Source organism: Mangifera indica, chromosome 1 (assembly GCF_011075055.1).
Source record: "Mangifera indica cultivar Alphonso chromosome 1, CATAS_Mindica_2.1, whole genome shotgun sequence".
Taxonomy (NCBI): domain Eukaryota; kingdom Viridiplantae; phylum Streptophyta; class Magnoliopsida; order Sapindales; family Anacardiaceae; genus Mangifera; species Mangifera indica.
The window spans coordinates 14,246,906-14,267,729 of record NC_058137.1 but is presented as its reverse complement, the minus strand read 5'-3'; the positions used below and the strand labels follow the sequence as shown (position 1 = coordinate 14,267,729).

General features: G+C 35.0%; 1 protein-coding gene across 1 annotated transcript; it reads left to right on the top strand.

The window, feature by feature from the left end:
• The first annotated feature begins 17,191 nt into the window (after positions 1–17,191).
• On the top strand, positions 17,192–18,595 carry LOC123217944. The gene has a single exon (XM_044639081.1). It carries the CDS (start codon positions 17,192–17,194, stop codon positions 18,593–18,595), a length of 1,404 nt encoding a protein of 467 aa, XP_044495016.1.
• The last annotated feature ends 2,229 nt before the right edge of the window (positions 18,596–20,824 follow it).

Here is a 20,824-nt window from a genome sequence, read left to right as displayed (position 1 = left end):
CAAATATATTATCAGCAAGAATCCTAAAAAGGTTGACAAAGATCATAGAAACATTATTAAAGCAAAAGGACAGATTGTACTTACCTCTTTTTGTCATAACAATGTTGCACTAGTAGGCTTCTTTCTTTCTAAATTTATCAATAATCGGTTTCCTAAGAAACATCACCAAAACTGCCAATAACAAGTCAAATGATCAAACTCTCAATACCAATCTTTTCCTAAGGTTTTTGTGCAGTAGGGTTTTTTGAAGAACTGATGCCTTAAAAGCTTTATGACTAACCTTTTATAAACTGATTTTATGCTCTAGACTACATATGTCTAGACATATGGGCATGTGTTACTTAATATTTCAATTAGGCACTAAACCAAGTTATCTAACTTATGTGGCAAGGACACATGGGCATGGCCTCCCTTACACACATAACCTTGTGTCACCAAAAATATAAACTTTGACTTTTCAACTTACGCCAACATAAGCAAAAAGATTATATTACCTTTGAGACTTACTATGGGTATTATAATTCTGATCTTATAATCTACTAGAAATAGCTTAGGATGTTTTTCTTTCATAGTTTGTTTTATCTCCCAGGTGGCCTCTTCAACCTTATAGTTCCTTCACAGTACTTTGACCAAGGGAATCTATCAGTTTATTAACTACTTGATCTTTCCATCTAAGATTTGAATCGGTCTCTCCTCATAGCTTAAGTCTTCAAAAAATTGTACCTCATCGATCTTTAATACATGAGAGGGATCACCTATTGATGTGATCTATGGAAGACCAACGTCACCAAGGATGTGCCATATCATTTTCTATGTGTTTGATGCTCTCCATGTCATCTTTGATTGCCACATCATGCTTTTTACCTTTAGCTTATGTCTTCAATGTTTAAATTTGTTTTTGCAATTTTGTTTTTTTTTTTTCTTTTTTTATTTCATTTTTCCCATTTTTTCTAATTTAGGGCCGAGCTCTACTACCAAACTGATGCGAACCTCATAAATAAACTATGAGACCCTACATACAAGTAAGGAAGATAGGGACCTAGAAAAGTTAAATTAGATTAACAATATATTTATTTTGTTTTTTTTCCTTTTTTTTTCGTTTTTTTTTTTTATCAATCAAGAAGACAATTAGACACCTACACAACCTAGAATTTGACTATTCCAAGTTTAAATCCAAATTCAAGAATTTGATGGAAATAAGGACACTAAAAACACAATCAAGAATTGAACATGTGACTAATAATGAAAAACTATGACAAGAGTGTGGTAGGCTGTATAACACTGAAAACATTGAAGACATAAGCTAAAGGTAAGAAGCATGATGTGGCACATACCTTTGGTTCATGTCAATTATAGACATCGGGTCATTGTTTTTATACTTTTGGTTCATGATTATCCATAATCATTGGGTCAAAGGTTTTTTATAATTTTGGTTCGTGTCAATTATAGGCATTGGGTCAAGGTTAATTACGTGACGAAACCGATTCAATCCTAGGAAAATATCTTTTTGAGTGTTGGGTCTTGTGTCAAATCGTCAAGGTTCACATCACCTATATATTTGCAAAATGACGAGGCATGAAATACCTCATAAATATGTTTCATGCTTATTGGTAACATAAGTTTATAAGCTACCTTGCCCACTCTCTATTATTTCATATGGATCTTATACCTGAGAGTTAGTTTACCTTTCTTCCCAAACCTTATCATATGCTTGAAGGAGGCTACTCTAATGAAAACTCTATCACCCATACTAAACTTTAAGTCTCGATGTCTCTGATTGATATAGCTTTTTAATTGGTCTTAAGCTTGCTTCATCATTTTTTTTTATCAGTTACACATTCTCTATCATTTTCTGAGTCAACTTTAGCTTAAAAGACTAAGCTAAACCGTCTCTCTTGCTTAACTCATCCTAGTGAAAAGAAGAGTGATATCTTATACCATAGAGCTTTATAGGGTGCTATCTGAATTATCACCTAATATCTATTATTATAGGAGAACTATATTAGGGATAACATTTTAACCCAACTCGCCCTAGGATCTAAACAACAGGCTTTTAACATGTCCTCTAACATTTATTTGGTCTTCTTTATCTAACTATCTATTTATGAGTGGTAGATTATGTTGAATCCTAGATTGGTACCCAATGATTGGTGAAATCTTCTATGAAAAGTTGACACAAACCTTGTGTCCTAGTCTAAAATGATGGTTATGGGTACTCCATGTAGTTTAATGATTTCTCATATATATAACTTCCTTAGTTGATCTATTGGGGTGGTGTCCTTGATGGGTAGGAAATATGTTATCTTGGTTAGCTTGTTTACAATCACCTAGAGTGTATTGTAACCACATTGAGTCCTCGAGAGTCTAACTATGAAATCCATAAAGATGTGCTTCCACTTCTACTTCCACTTAAGAATACTTAAAGACTGAAGTAAACCTAATGGTCTCTGGTGCTTGGCCTTAATCTATTGGCACATGAGGCACTTAGCAACATGTACAACTATATCTCTTTTCATGTCAGGCTACTAAAAACTCTTTCTCAAATCCTGATACATCTTCACAACTTTTGGATGGATAGTGTAAAGGGAGTGTAAGCTTCTGCTAGAATCCTTTATCTTAGTTCACCTCTCAAAGGCATATAAACTTTATCTTTGAACTTGAAGACACTATCATTCACTTTAAATTCTAGCCCATTGCCATCTGAAACTCCTTGAACTTTGTTCTTACACCAATCTTCTTGATCTTAAGCTACCTTGATGTCTTCTATTAAAGTAGACTTTATCTCTAATCATGTTAGGCCCTAGTCACTAACTTAGTCTACTCTCGGTCTAAGTCTATCTAAATCTCCCTTTGAACCATTAATTGGGAAAAAAACACTTTTTTGCTAAGGGACTCTACGACCACGTTGGCTTTACCTAGGTGGTACCTAATGTCACAATTGTAGTCCTTCACTAACTCGAGCCATCTCTTATGTCGCATGTTAAACTCGTTTTGAGTGAAAGAGTATTTAAGGCTCTTATGATCAGTGTACACATTGCATTTTACCATATATAAGTAATGTCTCCAAATCTTTAGGGCGAATACTACTATTGCCAACTCTAAGTTAGGTGCAAGGTATCTAATCTCAAATTCCTTTAATTTGCCTTAAGGTGTATGCTATCACCTTACCTCTTTACATTAGAATTGCTTCCAATCCACTATGAGACACATCTGTATAGAGGTCATACATCACTCCTTCTTTGAGAATATGAAATTGCATGGAGTACCTAAGACCATCATGTTAGATAGAGATGTAGAATTTATCTTAGCTTTTTGGTAGAGTTTATAGAGATTAATTGGTACCAGATTGGCTTTTAGCACTGCTTCTCACCTTTAGATTGATGGGCAGATTGAGAAAATGAACCAAATGATAAAAGGTATATTAAAAGTAATTTATGGCATGCATGAACGTGTACAAAAGGCTACACATTCGTTCATGATGTGTCAGAGAGGGCAAAATGGTCTTTATGTATCAAATAATTTGGTCAAAATTGGCCAAAATACATGCCCATGTAGTAGGGCACATGGTTATGTCTATTCAACGAATTTTGAATTCTAGGATAAGGATATATTCTACAGAAATTGCGTAATATGGTTTTAATGTTTTATAACTGGCGTACACACCAGTGTATGTTTGTTTAATATGAAAATAAAAATGATCATAAAACGTCTAGCACTTATTTTTTCTCTAAAATCCTTTTAGCTAAATAAAAGAGATTGGAGGATTAAAGGGCTTTTGAGTCATGTCTTATTAGGAGAGAAGCTTTTACAGCTGTTCAAGCCACAGGGAGACTATTACCATCATGTGACTTTTTGTATTAAATTACTTTCGAAACTTCTTAATTGAATGTATATATGATGTATGATTGCTTAGGATAGTTATGTGTATATGTTTATTGATAGCTACTGTTAGGATTAATGAAGTTTGCATAGTTATGGTTCAATTTATAATTTAGAATTACTAGATCTTGGTAAGTGTTGATTTTCTTTATGTATAGATTGTTTAAATTTTTGTAATGGTCTATTAGGGTTGATGGAATGTTGGAAATTTCACCTATATTTATATGTGGAAATATGAAATGTAGGATGAGAAATGAAGATTAGGTATGTATTGTACCATGTTGGTGATGTTAACTTACTAATTTATAGGTATAATTTGAAATAGGAATGTAAGGTATGTTGTTGCTTATGAAATATGTTTTCTTGGAAGTGTATTAGTTGTAAGCCCAAGTCCAGCCAACATGTGTTTGAATTGCTCATAAAAATGTCATTTAGGATGTCATAAGCTTTCACATAACGTTTGGGACGTCGATATACATCGTAAAGGTTAGTTATTTGGGATAACACCTTGTTATATGACTAAGGGTGCTAGGGACTAAGATAATCCAAATGGGCATTTGGGATGTTGGGAATACATTTGTGGATTTACATATAAAGGAAGTAACATTACTTCATATATTACTTTTGTTACTTACTAAGTGTAAATTCACTCACGTGTTTGTTATATGATTTTGCAAGTAGGGTTTTGAAGCAGCAGGGTGGCGATGGTGAGACTAGTAGTATGGATCGATACATCATATGAGGGTAGGGGGCTTAGATGTTTTTATTCACAAACTATTCATTATATTCTTATAAATTCTTTTATACCTATTGATGCATTTGGATTTGATAGATATTGGTTTTGCTTTGATTTTTATGAACTTATATTTACGTTTAGATGGTCTCATATAAGTTATTCAAATAGTACTGAATCATCATACTACATTTTGCTAATACATTTTTGGGATTGCAGGTATATTTTCAATGTATTATATCTAATAATTATAATAGCATATTATAGGAGTATGATAGGTCACATCTCTTAGGATACATATTTCGGATAAGGGTAGGTGCTTTGATAAGGGTATTGCTGTACGATTTTTAGATCACAATACATGATTATGTGCGATAACTCACACACATATGTATCTTCTTGTAAAAGAAATACTTCATAAGGAGCAGCAAGTTCATCTTCAAGAGAAAACCATATGGTCATATTGTATGGGACATATACCCATGTGTGGTTTCCCTAGAAGTGGACACCTATGTTAAGATAAGTGGATAAGCCCCATATATGGTATACGTGATGAACATAGGGAAACCAAGGCTAAAAGACACTTATGTGTATATTACGTAAAGGAAAAAACCATTTTACTGCTAGGTATGAACACATAAAGGAAGAGAAAAGAAAGAGAATATAAATGCTTAACAACGAAATTTAAGATAACTAATTGAAGTAATTTTTGACTATGTGGAAGATAACATAGACCTCAATTGAGTTGAATCCATGTGGAAAATAGAGAAAGCTAAATAAACAGGTGTATTCCAAGATAATCATCAGTTGTGTGCATAAGTGGTAAGATATGTAAAAACGATAGAGTTATATGAGAGATAGATACCATGAGATGCATTATGCACTTGACACCAAGGCACACTAGTTATATAGTTAAGTTCAATTCAAGTGTGCATGGTAAAAAAATGTGGCATTTTAGTTAGTTTCTCATGTAGTCAGTGAGATGCATCATATACATGCATGTGGTAAAGGCCTCCCAAGGGTGGTAATTCAAATAATAGTCCCATAGATAACTGTATGTAGTAAATAAAGGATTGCAACTAGCTCACTATGCGACAAAGGTATATAAGCTAGTTAGCTTGATAGTTCAATCAAGATGTGCGTAAGGCACAATAGTTAGTGGATATTTGGGATGTCAGTTGTTTCCATCAGGTATTAGATGTGTCGAGATTAGCTTAAGCCTTAATAGTCTATTTGGGATGACCTATGTACTTGTAACATCCGAATTTACGCGTGTCAATAAACTCCACTTCCAAAATTATCCCTACAGTTGATGTTATAACTTGTTGTGTAAAGAAATTGCAAAAGAATTATAGAAAACTACTAAATAAGCAATATTTTTTCAAATGGGGTAAAATGGTTATTTTATAAAGATTCAAGGGACAAAGTAGGAATTAAAATTGAATGGCACACTTGAAATTATATGGTGGTGCTAAGGGTTTTTGGTAATTGGCTAAGGATAAAATAGTAAATTATGGAAAAGATTAAGGGCAAAATGGTCCAAAAGGCTTATAAACTTATGCCTATTCATTTTCTCTTTCATTTTGCCGAGAACTCTATGATTTTAGCTAAGCTTTGTTCCCTTAACCAAAATTTGTCCAAAAACCTAGCTAAACCACCTAATTTCCAGAGGCTCCAGTTATAAAAAGTGTAGATCTGTCAATTCTGATCAATTCTAAGGTAAGAAATTTAATTTTTAAGCGATGTGAAATTTAGAGTTTTGATGGATGATTATATTTTTGGTTGATTAAGGTTGCCAGAAAGAAGAAAAGAAGGTGAATAAGCTTAAATCACCAAATTAGCAAAGAAAAGGTAAGAATTTCATACTTTACATACTTGAAGTAAATTTGAGTTAGGTTATTTAAATAACCTTTACTTATATAAGTGTGTAAGGTATTAGAATTAAGATGATTTATGCTTAAAAGGATAAAGAAATTCATTAGGATTCATGATGTAATTTTTGGCCATAAGGGCAAAAATGTCATTTTATGCGATATAAGTTAATGTTGCTTAATTATGTGCATGTTATGTGAAATAACCCTTATATTAAGCCTATATTGTATAATTGAAATTAATTTGAGGCATGATATATATATATATATATATATATGTATAAATGCATGAGAAAATAATATGATGTTTGAGAAGGAATGAAAAGAATAAGGGAAAATAACAAATGCGCATATTTCATATTATGGTTATATATGCATACATGAGGAATCATAACATATGTATGATTTAGAAAAAATAAAGAAAGAGGAAAAATATTTTCTAAGTCATGCATATTTTCAAAAAATGGAAAATAAGTATTTTTGGTTTTATAATGACTCATATGATACAGGAAAGCAGAAAACATACTTAAAATCCTTACATGCGAGTTGTACTGTGTGGACAGCAAAGAAAATAATCGGTTGTACTGTGTGGACAACCAGCTGTACTGTATGGACAACAAAGAAAAAAGAAATATCAGTTGTATTGTGTGGACAGCAAAAGAAAAAATATCAGCTGTACTATGTGGATAGTAAAGAAAAATATTAGCTGTACTGTATGGACAGCAAAGAAAAAAATATGCATGTAAGAGAGAATTATACTTTGTATGGTGACTGCAAGTACTGTCATATGTAGTCTAGATCAGTCAATGAGAAAGAGAGAGAAACAAATTAGTAAATATTTTATGAAAGTCATTTGCATTAGAATTATGCATACAAGCTTGTGTGGCTGATAAAGAGTTGAGAAAGATGTACGATCAGAAAATAGAAATGTCATGGCACTCATACATGCATAAATCATAACGAGTGAATCATATCTGTATAGTAAGAAAATGAATAAATGTGTGAAAGAAAAGAATTATGATACGTGTTAAATGCATGTTCTGTGTCAATTATGTTGTTGTAAATAGCCCAGACACGCTGAGTATGGAAAAGATTAGTACTAGTATAAAATGCTTTAAGTGTTGAGTATGATTTTCTTACTGAGACATAGTCGCTCACTCCGTTTAATTTAATATTTTACAGGTAAAGAAATGCAGCAAAAGTTCCCGGGGAGCACTAATGAGACATGAGACTGAGGGATGAAGGCACCATATTGTTGTTAATTTATATGTTTTGATGTATATGTGAATATATGCATATATATATATATATATATATATATATATATATATATATATATATATATATATATATATATATATATATATATATATATACTTGATGTAGATATTAGTGGATATGTATATATTTTGTTTCCTATATATATATATACACGATTTTGTATAGCTATATCTATACATGTATATATATATGACTAGTTATGAAAATTGATTATAAAGTTCTATAGGTGATAATTTTTATAATAGTTATTATTATGTACTTATTTTTGTAATTGTGATTAAGTTGATAAAAATCCAGTCGGTTGGTAAGATTAGTTTGTGTGAATTGTTAATTGGGAGTGTTACAGGGCATAATGAAAAAGAGAAAAAAAAATTCCCCGGGCCCTCTAAAATAGGGGAACTCTTGCCGTTTTTCTGTAACACACCCAATGGTTAGGAGAGGTTACATTTTTTGTATCAGAGCGCGATTTTGGGCGCTTAAAGGAAGATATAATATAATGTGTGGTAATATAATACAATATATCTACGGTTTTGCATTCTAATATTGCACAGGTGCCCCTCATGTCTCACAGATCAGCTCTCGAGAATCGACTGCAGTAAGTTGTTTTCTTTACCTGTATTCAAATAATAGAATATTATGTAATTACACTTATGCAGTTATTAGATGAGGAGTACCACAAGACGAGGACGAGGACGGGGTCGTGGAAAGGGTATTCAGAGAGAGACGGGAGAACAGTCTAACCCTACCCCGTCAGTTGGTTCAGGATTTGGGCTAGCAGAAATAAGAGATATAGTCCGTCAGGTGTTGACTGAGAGTCAAGATAGACCCACACCTGAAAATATAGCCAGAGATGCCATCCGAGATGAGATTAGAAGTGAGATTCGTGAGGAAGTCATAGAAGAAATCAGAAATGAAATGAGAAATGAAGGGAGAGGAGAAATTAGAGCTCAAAGGCGACTTGAGCCCATTTATTCCTTACCTAATCAACATACCTCTCCTGAATTTAAAGGTATTAAAGATCCTTTAGTGGCTGATGAATGGATCAGCAGGTGGAAAGTACTATGGATTTATTTCCTATGATTGATAGAGAAAAAGTTCGGTATGCCAGTTTCTTAATGAGAGGAGAAGCCTGCGTATGGTGGGACCTAGTTAAAGAAACCAGAAATATGGATCTGATGACCTGGCAAGACTTTAGAAGGGCATTTGAGGCCCAATACAGAACAACTAATGTGGTAGCAGTCAAAGTTCAAGAGTTCATTTCTTTACAGCAGGGAGAGGGTTCAGTAAAGGATTACTCTACCCGTTTTGATGTCTTAGCCAATTTTGCTCTAGGTATAGTGAGTACCCCTAGTCTTCGATTGGACAGATTTCTTCAGGGCCTTAGACCAGAGATAGCCTTGCATGTGCTAGCTGGACCACAACCTCCTCAAACTTATGAAGAGGCATTGGAGAGAGCATTAAGGTTAGAGGTATATGTTAATAAGCTACCCAGGAATGCACCTTCTATGTCAACACCTCTATCATTGACAACACCCCAGACAGTGATGCTAAGTCGGTCAGCTTTACTTGTTTCATTGACTATTTCAGCACCTACTACAGCATCAGGGGGTAGTTCAATTGGCTCCAGTTTCAGAAACAATAAGGGAAAAAGAAAATTCCAGTTAAAAACAAGTAGATAGGTTGGAAGAGTGACAAGAGGCCTAGAAAAGAAAATATTCCCTATGTCAGATTTGTGGGAGACGTCATAGTGGGGAATGTTGGTACCAGCAGAAACAGGTGATTTGTTATAGATGCCGATAACCAAGGCATATAGCAAAGGATTGCCAGAGTACCAAAGTGCCAGTTCAGATACAGCCACAACAAAGCCTAATTCCGCCAGTGCAACCAGGGAGAGGTACTAATACACGAGTCTATACAACTACCCATAGTCAGGCAGAGGCTAGCCCATCTGCAGTTACTGGTCAGCTCTTTTTCTGCTCTTTTTCCACTCTGTTTCTTTATATGCATTGATTGATTCAGGAGCTACACACTCCTTTATTGCACCAGGGGTTATTGAAAGGGTAGGTTTAGTACCTGTTAGATCTACCCATTCCATTAGAATTGAGATGCCAGATGGTGGGAGTGTGATTACTGATAAGATGTTAAAAGACCAGAAGGTAGTGATACATGGGAGAGAGTTAAAGGTGGACTTGATTGTCTTTGATATGCCTGATTTTGATGTTATCCTAGGCATGAATTTCTTAGAAAGATATGGAGTTGAGATTGACTGTAGAAAGAAAAAGGCTCGATTCCAACTTGACAATGGGGATTACTTTAATTTCGGAGAGGGTCATTAGCTTAGTATGATGATCAGTAATGTAAAAGCACAAAAATTATTGAAAAAGGGGTGTACGGGATATTTAGCTCATGTGGTACATGAGCATGATGTTCAAAGATTGGGTGTTCAGGATGTCCCAATAGTACAAGATTTTCCAGATGTCTTTCCTGATAAGCTACCAGGTTTACCTCCAGAGAGAGAGTTGGAGTTTAGTATCGAGTTAGAACCTGGCTCAGCCCCAATTTCAAAAGCCCCTTACCGAATGGCTTCAGCTAAATTACAAGAATTAGAGAAACAGTTGCAAGAACTTTTAGATAAGGGTTTTATTAGACCTAGCCACTCTCCTTAGGGAGCACCCATACTATTTGTCAAAAAGAAAGATGGGTCGCTCCGTATGTGCATAGATTACAAAGAGTTGAATAAATTAATGGTGAATAATAAATACCCGTTGCCTCGAATTGATGATTTATTTGATCAATTGAAAGGAGCTTTGGTGTTCTCCAAAATTGATTTGAGATCGGGTTATCACCAGGTGAGGATTGCAGAGCAAGATATTCCAAAGACAACTTTTCGGACTCGCTACGGGCACTACGAGTTTGTGGTGATGCCCTTTGGATTGACTAATGCTCCAGCAATCTTTATGGATTTAATGAATCGAGTATTTCATGATTGCCTTGACAAATTCCTAGTGATATTTATTGATGATATCTTGATATACTCCAGATCAGAAGAAGAACATGCCGAACACTTGAGATTTGTGCTACAAAGATTGAGAGAAAAGAAATTGTATGCCAAATTCTCTAAGTGTGAATTCTGGTTGGATCAAGTAGTATTTTTGGGACACATGGTTACTAAGGAAGGTATAGTTGTAGACCCCAGTAAAGTGGAAATAATACTTGAATAGGCGAGGCCAAAGACTGTGAAAGAGATCAGAAGCTTTTTAGGGCTAGCCGGCTATTACAGAAGATGTGTACAGGGTTTTGCCCGGTTGGCCAAGCCACTTACAGCTCTTACTAGACAAGGAACTCCTTTTCTATGGACTGAAGCTTGTGAGAAGAGTTTCCAAGAGCTAAAAAGGTGGTTGACTACAACTCCTATTTTAGTATTATCAGAGGAAGGTGTAGATTATGATATTTATTGCGATGCCTCGCATAATGGCTTGGGAGCCGTGCTGATGCAAAGGGGTAAGGTGATAGCGTATGCCTCTCGGCAGTTAAAAGATTATGAAACACGCTACCCTACCCATGATCTAGAGTTAGCAGCGGTGGTTTTTGCTTTAAAAATTTGGAGGCATTATTTATATGGAGTTAAATGTAATATCTACACCGACCATAAAAGTCTAAAATATTTCTTCACTTAGAAAGACTTGAACATGAGACAAAGAAGACGGTTGGAGCTAGTCAAAGATTATGAATGTGATATTAAATATCAGCCAGGTAAAGCAAATGTGGTAGCCGATGCCTTGAGTAGAAAGATTGCCATAGCTCATCTCACCATTCAGATAGAGTTACAGAAAGAGTTTCAGAGGGAACAGATTGAGGTGATAAGAAGTCAAGTGGCCAGATTAGAAATTCAACCTAATCTCTTCAATGAAATAAAAGAGAAACAAGTAGAAGATTTGTGGTGTCAGAAAATAAGTCAACAAATATGTAAAGGGAAAGCAACTGAGTTTCAAATGATAGATGGAGTGCTCAAGTTCAGAAACAGGGTATGTATTCCCCAAAATCTGGAGTTGAGTTAGAAAATCTTAAGTGAAGCACATGATACACTTTACACTGCTCATCCTAGGGGAGTAAAGATGTATCAGGATTTAAAGAAAACTTATTGATGGATAGGTATGAAGAAAGATATTGGAGACTATGTAGCTAAGTGCTTGGTATGTTAACAGGTCAAGGCCGAGCATCAGAGACCTTCAGGTTTACTTCACCCACTTAGTATTCCTGAATGGAAATAGGAAGATATTTCAATGGATTTCATCATTGGCCTACCTCGAGTACAAAAAGGTTATAATGCATTATGGGTGATTGTAGATAGATTGACTAAATCGGCACATTTTATTCCAGTGAAAGATACTTTTGCTTCAAATCAATTAGCCCAGATTTATATACAGGAGATTGTGAGATTACATGGCGTACCCAAACCTATTGTGTCAAATAAAGACCCCAGATTTATTTCAGTTTTTTGGGGTAGCTTACAAAGAGCATTGGGTACTAGGCTGACATTTAGCACAACATATCATCCTCAAACAGATGGCTAGACAGAAAGGGTGAACCAAATACTAGAGAATATGTTGAGGGCCTGTTGTTTAGATTATAAAATGACCTGGCATGAAATACTTCCATTGATAGAATTTGCATACAATAATAGTTATCAGTCCACCATTAAAATGACACCATATGAGGCTCTTTATGGAAGAAAGTGTAGATCTCTATTACATTGGGATGATATAGGAGAGCGAGATGATTTGAGTCAAGTTCTTGGGCCTGAATTAACCCAGAGGATGGTGGAAGATATAAAGATTATCAAGACTAGATTGAAGCAAGCTCAGGACAGACAAAAGAGCTATGCAGATTTGAAAAGGAAAGAAGTAGAGTTTCAACCGGGTGACAAAGTTTTTGTGAAAGTAGCCCCTTATAAGCACGTGATGAGATTTGGAAGAAAAGGGAAACTTGCTCTAAGATTTATTGGCCCATTTGAAATTTTAGAAAGAGTGGGCAAGGTGGCTTATAGACTTGCACTTCCACCTAGTATGGATCGAGTTCATAATGTATTTCATATTTCTTTATTGAGAAAGTACATTAGCGATCCTTCACATATTTTAAAATCAGATGATGTGGAATTAAAAGAAGATTTAGCTTATGAGGAGCAACCGATGCAGATATTAGACAGAAAATAAAAGAGCTTCAAAATAAGACAATTCCATTAGTGAAAGTATTATGGAAGAATCATAAGGTGGAAGAAGCCACATGGGAGGTTGAGCAACAAATGAGAGAGAGATTTCCCAACTTATTTGTTTAAATTTCGAGGACGAAATTCTTTTAAGGGGGGAAGAAATGTAACATCCGAATTCAGGTGTGTCAATAAACTCCACTTCCAAAATTACCTCTAGAGTTGATGTTATAACTTGTTGTGTAAACAAATTGCAAAAGAATTATAGAAAACTACTAAATAAGCAATATTTTTTCAAAGGGGGTAAAATGGTTATTTTATAAAGATTCAAGGGACAAAGTGGGAATTAAAATTGAATGGCACACTTGAAATTATATGGTGGTGCTAAGGGTTTTTGGTAATTGGCTAAGGATAAAATAGTAAATTATGGAAAAGATTAAGGGCAAAATGGTCCAAAAGGCTTATAAACTTATGCCTATTCATTTTCTCTTTCATTTTGCTGAGAACTCCATGATTTTAGCTAAGCTTTTTTCCCTTAACCAAAATTTGTTCAAAAACCTAGCTAAACTACCTAATTTCCAGAGACTCCAGTTATAAAAAGTATAGATCTGTCAATTCTGATCAGTTCTAAGGTAAGAAATTTAATTTTTAAGCGATGTGAAATTTAGAGTTTTGATGGATGATTATATTTTTGGTTGATTAAGGTTGCCAGAAAGAAGAAAAGAAGGTGAATAAGCTTAACTCACCAAATTAGCAAAGAAAAGGTAAGAATTTCATACTTTACATACTTAAAGTAAATTTGAGTTAGGTTATTTAAATAACTTTTACTTATATAAGTGTGTAAGGTATTAGAATTAAGATAATTTATGCTTAAAAGGATAAAGAAATTCATTGGGATTCATGATGTAATTTTTGGCCATAAGGGTAAAAAGGTAAATTTTGGCCATAAGGGCAAAAATGTCATTTTATGCGATATAGGTTAATGTTGTTTAATTATGTGCATGTTATGTGAAATAACCCTTATATTAAGCCTATATTGTATAATTGAAATTAATTTGAGGCATGATATATATATATATATATAAATGCATGAGAAAATAATATGATGTTTGAGAAGGAATGAAAAAAATAAGGGAAAATAACAAATGCGCAAACTTCATATTATGGTTATATATGCATACATAAGGAATCATAACATATGTATGATTTAGAAAAAATAAAGAAAGAGGAAAAATATTTTCTAAGTCATGCATGTTTTCAGAAAATGAAAAATAAGTATTTTTGGTTTTATAATGACTCATATGATACAGGAAAGCAGAAAACATATTTAAAATCCTTACACGCGAGTTGTACTGTGTGGACAGCAAAGAAAATAATCGGTTGTACTGTGTGGATAACCAGCTGTACTGTGTGGACAGCAAAGAAAAAAAGAATATCAGCTGTACTGTGTGGACAGCAAAAGAAAAAATATTAGCTGTACTGTGTGGACAGCAAAGAAAAAAATATACGTGTAAGAGAGAATTATACTTTGTATGGTGACTGCAAGTACTATCATATGTAGTCTAGATCAGTCAATGAGAAAGAGAGAGAAACAAATTAGTAAATATTTTATGAAAGTCATTTGCATTAGAATTATGCATACAAGCTTGTGTGGCTGATAAAGAGTTGAGAAAGATGTACGATCAGAAAATAGAAATGTCATGGCACTCATACATGCATAAATCATAACGAGTGAATCATATCTGTATAGTAAGAAAATGAATAAATGTGTGAAAGAAAAGAATTATGATACGTGTTAAATGCGTGTTCTGTGTCAATTATGTTGTTGTAAATAGCCCAGACACGCTGAATATGGAAAAAATTAGTACTGGTATAAAATGCTTTAAGTGTTGAGTATGATTTTCTTACAGAGCCATAGTCGCTCACTCCGTTTAATTTAATATTTTACAGGTAAAGAAATGCAGCAAAGGTTCTCGGGGAGCACTAATGAGACATGAGGCTGAGGGATGAAGGCACCATATTGTTGTTAAGTTATATGTTTTGATGTATATGTGATATATACATATATATATATATATATATATATATATATATATATATATATATATATATATATATATATATATATATATATACGATTTTGTATAGCTATATCTATACATGTATATATATATATGACTAGTTATGAAAATTGATTATAAAGTTCTGTGGGTGATAATTTTTATAATAGTTATTATTATGTACTTATTTTTGTAATTGTGATTAAGTTGATAAAAATCCAGTCGGTTGGTAGGACTGGTTTGTGTGAATTGTTAATTGGGAGTGTTACAGGGCATAATGAAAAAAAGAAAAAAAAATTCCCCGGGCCTTCTAAAATAGGGAAACTCTTGTCGTTTTTCTGTAACACATCCAATGGTTAGGAGAGGTTACAGTACTTAAGGCACAAGGTTGTTGAAAGTAGATAGATAGACATAGGAGGATATCGAAAAACATATGTTTTAATTGCATTCAGGCTAAATGTTGAAACACAAGGTTTTAAGTTATGTTGTATGCAATATGTCAAGAGGTCACCAACTTGCTAAGTGTTTTTTACTCTTTTTTTAGTTTTATGTGGTTTTACAGGTAAATGTGAGTAGCAAGGCATACAAGGTAGCCAACAGTCTAACTCAAGTAGTTGCATAGGGCAAAGGTCATTTTTGTCATGTCAATTATTTAAAATCTTTTGTATTATTTCATGATACCTCAAACATTGTTAATTTCTATACATTTATGATTGTGAGTTTGGATTTTAGACATAGTCTTTATGGGATGATTTTTAATATTTATGATCAAAGTTATTTATTGCACATTTTTTCATGCATTTTAAGATTAATTAATGTCATGCTATAATTTTGTTGTACATGTAAAGAGTTTAAGTTGTTTAAGTCTTTTTGGGTTATATTCCGAATAAGGGTACATACCTAATGAGGGGTGTTACATTTTAACTATCACCATTTTCACATATAAACAACATATGACCAAATCGACTTATTGCTCATGACATGATTAGTCTTGTACTCATACACCATACGAGAAATACACATCTGTATAGGATCCAACCATAACATCTCAATTCTAAGGATTAATAATACATTAGTATGATCCTGCAATGAATCATTGATCATCTTTTAAATGTCCTCATGATTTATTGTAATTGGTCATATTTAAAAAATAGTTTTCTAATCGTTAATCTATACTAATATTCTAATGATGTGACTTTTATATTAATCACATCAATATCACGTAGGATTTTGACAAGAAAATTAAAATTTTTAGATCATGCTCACATCATATGTAATAATAGTAATATAAAATTAACATGTTATTTCAAGAATTAAAGCATATAAATATATAAACTATCTTGTATCTTATAATTTGATTTGAAGTTAGGAAGTTTGAATCACTAAAATAAGTGATTTCTTGACTCACACCCTTCAAGGAAGAAAAATGGAAGTATTTTTAGGCAAAAAGAAGAAGAAGAAGAAAATTCTCTAATTTTTCTCCTATTTATTAAGCTTGAACTTGATATTTATCAAGTTAAGCATGTGTCTAATTTCTATTGGCTTATAATTAAGAGTAACTAACAAGTAAAATTTAAATGCAAGTTAGAGTGAGAAAATGCTCTCCCTTCTCTCTATAATCCTTACCCTTTTCCTTTAACAACTCCACCCCATTGTCAACCTTTCCTTAGGTTGGTGACCACTCCGGCACCAACCCTTGGCCGAAGACCCCCTTGGTCGCCGGCTCCTCCCTCCGTGCAGCTCCTCTCTCCTGTTTTTCTCTATTCGGACATCCTCTTGTTTCTAGCTTTAGTTCTTTTAGTAATGCAAGCTGTGTTTTCTTCCATTCTCTTCCCTCTTCCCCTATTACTATGATGTTGTGTTTTTATTTTTTCTCGCATTTTCAGTTTGCATTGCTCCGGTGACCTTAGTTCCTCCTCTCCTTCCTTCCTCGGTGTGTCTAAACCCCTCCAAAAAATTCAAATTTCAAAGTTTTTTACTCTTTCTTTGGTCTTTCCTTTTTTTGGAAGTCTGCAGCTGTCTTTTTTTCTTCCAAAACTGATCTTTCCTCTTTCGGCATTGCATAGTCTGCTGTGCATTGTCTCTTCCGTGTATCTTTGACTGCTGCGCCTAGCATAGGCTGTTTTTTCTCCTTTCTTGGCATATCCACTTGATTGAAGACATGCATAACAAGGAACCTTCTTTACCACCTCATTTGTCAACTTCTTCTCTTCTCCAAAACAGGTTGGTTCCCCTTGCCATTGAAAAGGTTTCTACTTCTTCCCCTAACACTCCCTCGGCAGTAGCTGGAGAAGGTGAAAAGAAAAGCTCATGGAACTCCCTTTTCTCCCCTCGGAAACCCTCTATGAAGCTGGAGTTTTTTGAACCTAAAGGGAAGGATACCTTGGGGCGAATTTGTGTGGCACCTCCTCCCGAAGTAGCTGAGCAAGGAGCGACTAGATGGAATTCATGTGCGGTGGGCTTCTTCCTTAGCAAAAGGCCACCATTCTTGACTGTTAAAAGAGCTTTGGAGAGGTATTGGTCCTCGTTTGGCCTCAAAGATGTTATGACCTCCGACCAAGGTGTCTTTATCCTTAAGTTTCAAGACATTGATGGAGTTATGAGAGCTGTGGAAGAGGGACAACTAACCATTGCAGGGCAGCTATTCCTTGTTAGGAAATGGACTACAAATCTTCCAATGGTAATCAATGATGTCAAAAAGGTTGCTATTTGGGTTAGATTGTATGGCATACCTCTTGAATTTTGGACCCCAAAAGGTCTTAGCTACATAGCAAGTGCAATTGGAAATCCTCTCTATGTGGACTCCATAACTGAAGAAGGGACAAGGCTGGACTTTGCAAGAATTTGTATAGAGGTAAAGGTGGATACGGAATGTCCTGATTCAATATGTTTAGCTTTGCCGAATGGAGAATCAGTGATAATCCAAGTGGAATACACATGGAAACCTATTAAATGCAAGGGATGTCAATGTTTCGGTCACACCACAGCAAGTTGTTCTCTAGCACCAAAGCAAAATGTTGTCTCTATCCCACGGAAAACTCCAAAGGAAGGGGCTGGAAGAGTGCTCCCTGTGAACTTTAATGGGAAAGACAAACTAGAGCAAGTAACAAAAGACTTTGACAATAAAACCAAAGGTAGAAAGATGGAGGTGCAAAAGCTAGAGGGGAAAACTTTGCTAACTCATAAAAATAATAGATTCTCTGCATTAACTATAAAGGAGACTCAAGAACTTGGAAAGGAGAATATAATTCTGATTGAGGAAGGAAAGCATGGGATTTCCACTGGTGATAGTGATGCCATAATAGAGGGTAAGAAATACACTACATCGGCAGCAAATGAGAAAGCTCAAGAGAATGACGAAAGCTCCAAAAGCAGCACTAAAAATGCAAATAGAGGGGATGACTCGGACCAAGTTACCTCTCCTATGATGCTTTCTTTTGGAGGGAAACTAAGAGTGGATGAGATGGACTTTAGAAAAGAAGATGCTGATTTGAAAAGTAGGAACTTGGGGAAGAAAGCGGCAAAGCAAAGAAAAGAAAATTCCACTCCCATCCCATCCAAATGACAAAAGTTGCTTGCTGGAATATTAGGGGCCTTAATGCCCCTATTAAACAAAGAGAGGTTAGACATTTCATCTTGCAAAATAATATTGATTTCATGGCTGTTTTAGAAACTAAAGTAGGAGCCCATAATATCACTAGTGTGACTCGTAATATATGGAGGGAATGGGAATATGATAATAATAATGAGGTGTGCCCTAATGGAAGGATTTGGGTAGCATGGAATAAAGAAGCAATCAGAATAGACATCAAAGAGAAGGCCTCCCAATTCATTCATGGTGATGCTTGGTTAGTGAAGGAGAATATTCATGTGGCTTTATCCATAGTCTATGGATTCAATCAACCATTGGAAAGGAAAAGTCTATGGAAGGAACTTAGTAAGCATTCAAATCAGTTGGGTAATAAGCCTTGGCTAATCATGGGGGATTTTAATGCAATTAGAGGGCCGTACGAAAAAATCGGAGGGGCTGCATGGGGAGATACTTATTGTGAAGACTTAAACAATTGTTGTAGAGAGGCTAACTTAGATGACTTGCGGTATATGGGGAACCAGCTCACTTGGAGTAATTCTAGTGAAGGCCAAAGGAGGATAGCTTGCAAATTGGATAGAGCTCTTGTCAATGAGCATTGGGGGGATGTGTTTCTGGATTCCTATGCTAATTTCCTCAATCCTATTATTTCAGATCACTCCCCATGTGTTGTGACGTGTGGGAGTATTATGGAGAGGAGAAAGGTCCCATTCAAATTCTACAACATGTGGGCGAATCATGAAAACTTCCTACATGTTGTAAGAGAGGCTTGGAAAGAGGATTTTAATGGCAGCCCCATGTTTAATCTTGTCAACAAACTCAAGGGTTTGAAGGGAGAGTTAAGGAAGTTAAATAGAAGTGGTTTTTGGCAAATTTCCGAGCAGGTTTTGGAAGCAAAAAATATGGTTGAAAATATTCAAATGAGGCTCCAAAGCAACCCACTTGATGAAGATTTAGCCAAAGAAGAAAAGACTTGGCTGGAAAATTACAGTAGACTTAGTATGGCAGAAGAATCTTTGGCTTGCCAAAAGGCCAAAGTCCATTGGCTCAAAGAGGGGGACCAAAACACCAAGTATTTCTTTAAATGCATTAAAGGCCGCAGTAATAGAAACTCCATAAATGGTGTATGCCTTGAAGATGGAACCTTTGTGAATAACATGGGTGATGTCAAGAATGAGTTTGTTAGTTACTTCAAGAAGATCCTCAACTCCTTGGGTTCTTGTAAACTGAATTTTGAAGAGATTAAAAGGCTGGTCAATTTCCAAATTAAGCCTCAAGATGTGGAGACTATGACAAAGGATGTGGAGGAGGATGAGATTAAATCCATAATCTTTGCCATGGACAACAACAAAGCTCCTGGACCGGATGGCTATGGTGTTTTATTCTTCAAGGTAGCTTGGGAGATTGTTGGGAGTGATGTAGTCAAAGCTATCAAACATTTCTTTAGCTCCGGTCACCTCCTTAAAGAGGTAAATTGCACTATTCTTGCCCTTGTTCCTAAGGTTGCAAACCCTTCCTTTTGCAAAGACTATAGGCCTATCGCTTGTTGCAACACAATTTATAAATGCATTTCTAAAATCCTTACCAATCGCCTCAAAGGTATCCTCCCTAATTTTATTGATAAGGCCCAAGGAGCCTTTGTGAGTGGAAGGAACATTGGTGAAAATATAATGCTTTGTCAAGACCTCATGCACAACTATCACAAAACAAGCAAAGATAAGAAATGCGCCATGAAGATTGATTTAAAGAAAGCCTTTGATACGGTTCGGTGGGATTTCATTTTGGCAACTCTTGATGCTATAGGCATTCCCGGAAAATTTATAAGCTGGATTAAAGGCTGCATCACCTCTCCTTCATTCTCCTTGGGGATTAATGGTGAATTAATAGGCTTCTTTAAGCGTTCACATGGGCTAAGACAAGGGGACCCGATTTCCCCTTATCTTTTTGTCATTGCTATGGAGGTTCTCTCCCGAATGCTTGGGGAGCTCAAGAACAATCCTTCTTTCAGCCATCATTGGAAATGTAAGAAAAACAATATCACCCATTTATGCTTTGCCGATGATCTAATGTTGTTTTGTAGGGCGGATGTTGAATCAATTTCTCTCATGAAGAACACTCTTTCTCTCTTCCATGAATGGTCCGGACTCCAAATGAACTGCTCTAAAAGCAATATTTTCCTATCCGGAGTTTCCAAGGAGCAAAAGA

Coding starts and splice junctions, on each gene's coding strand:
- LOC123217944 (XM_044639081.1), top strand. CDS start 17,192: ATGCATAACAAGGAACCTTCTTTACCACCTCATTTGTCAACTTCTTCT.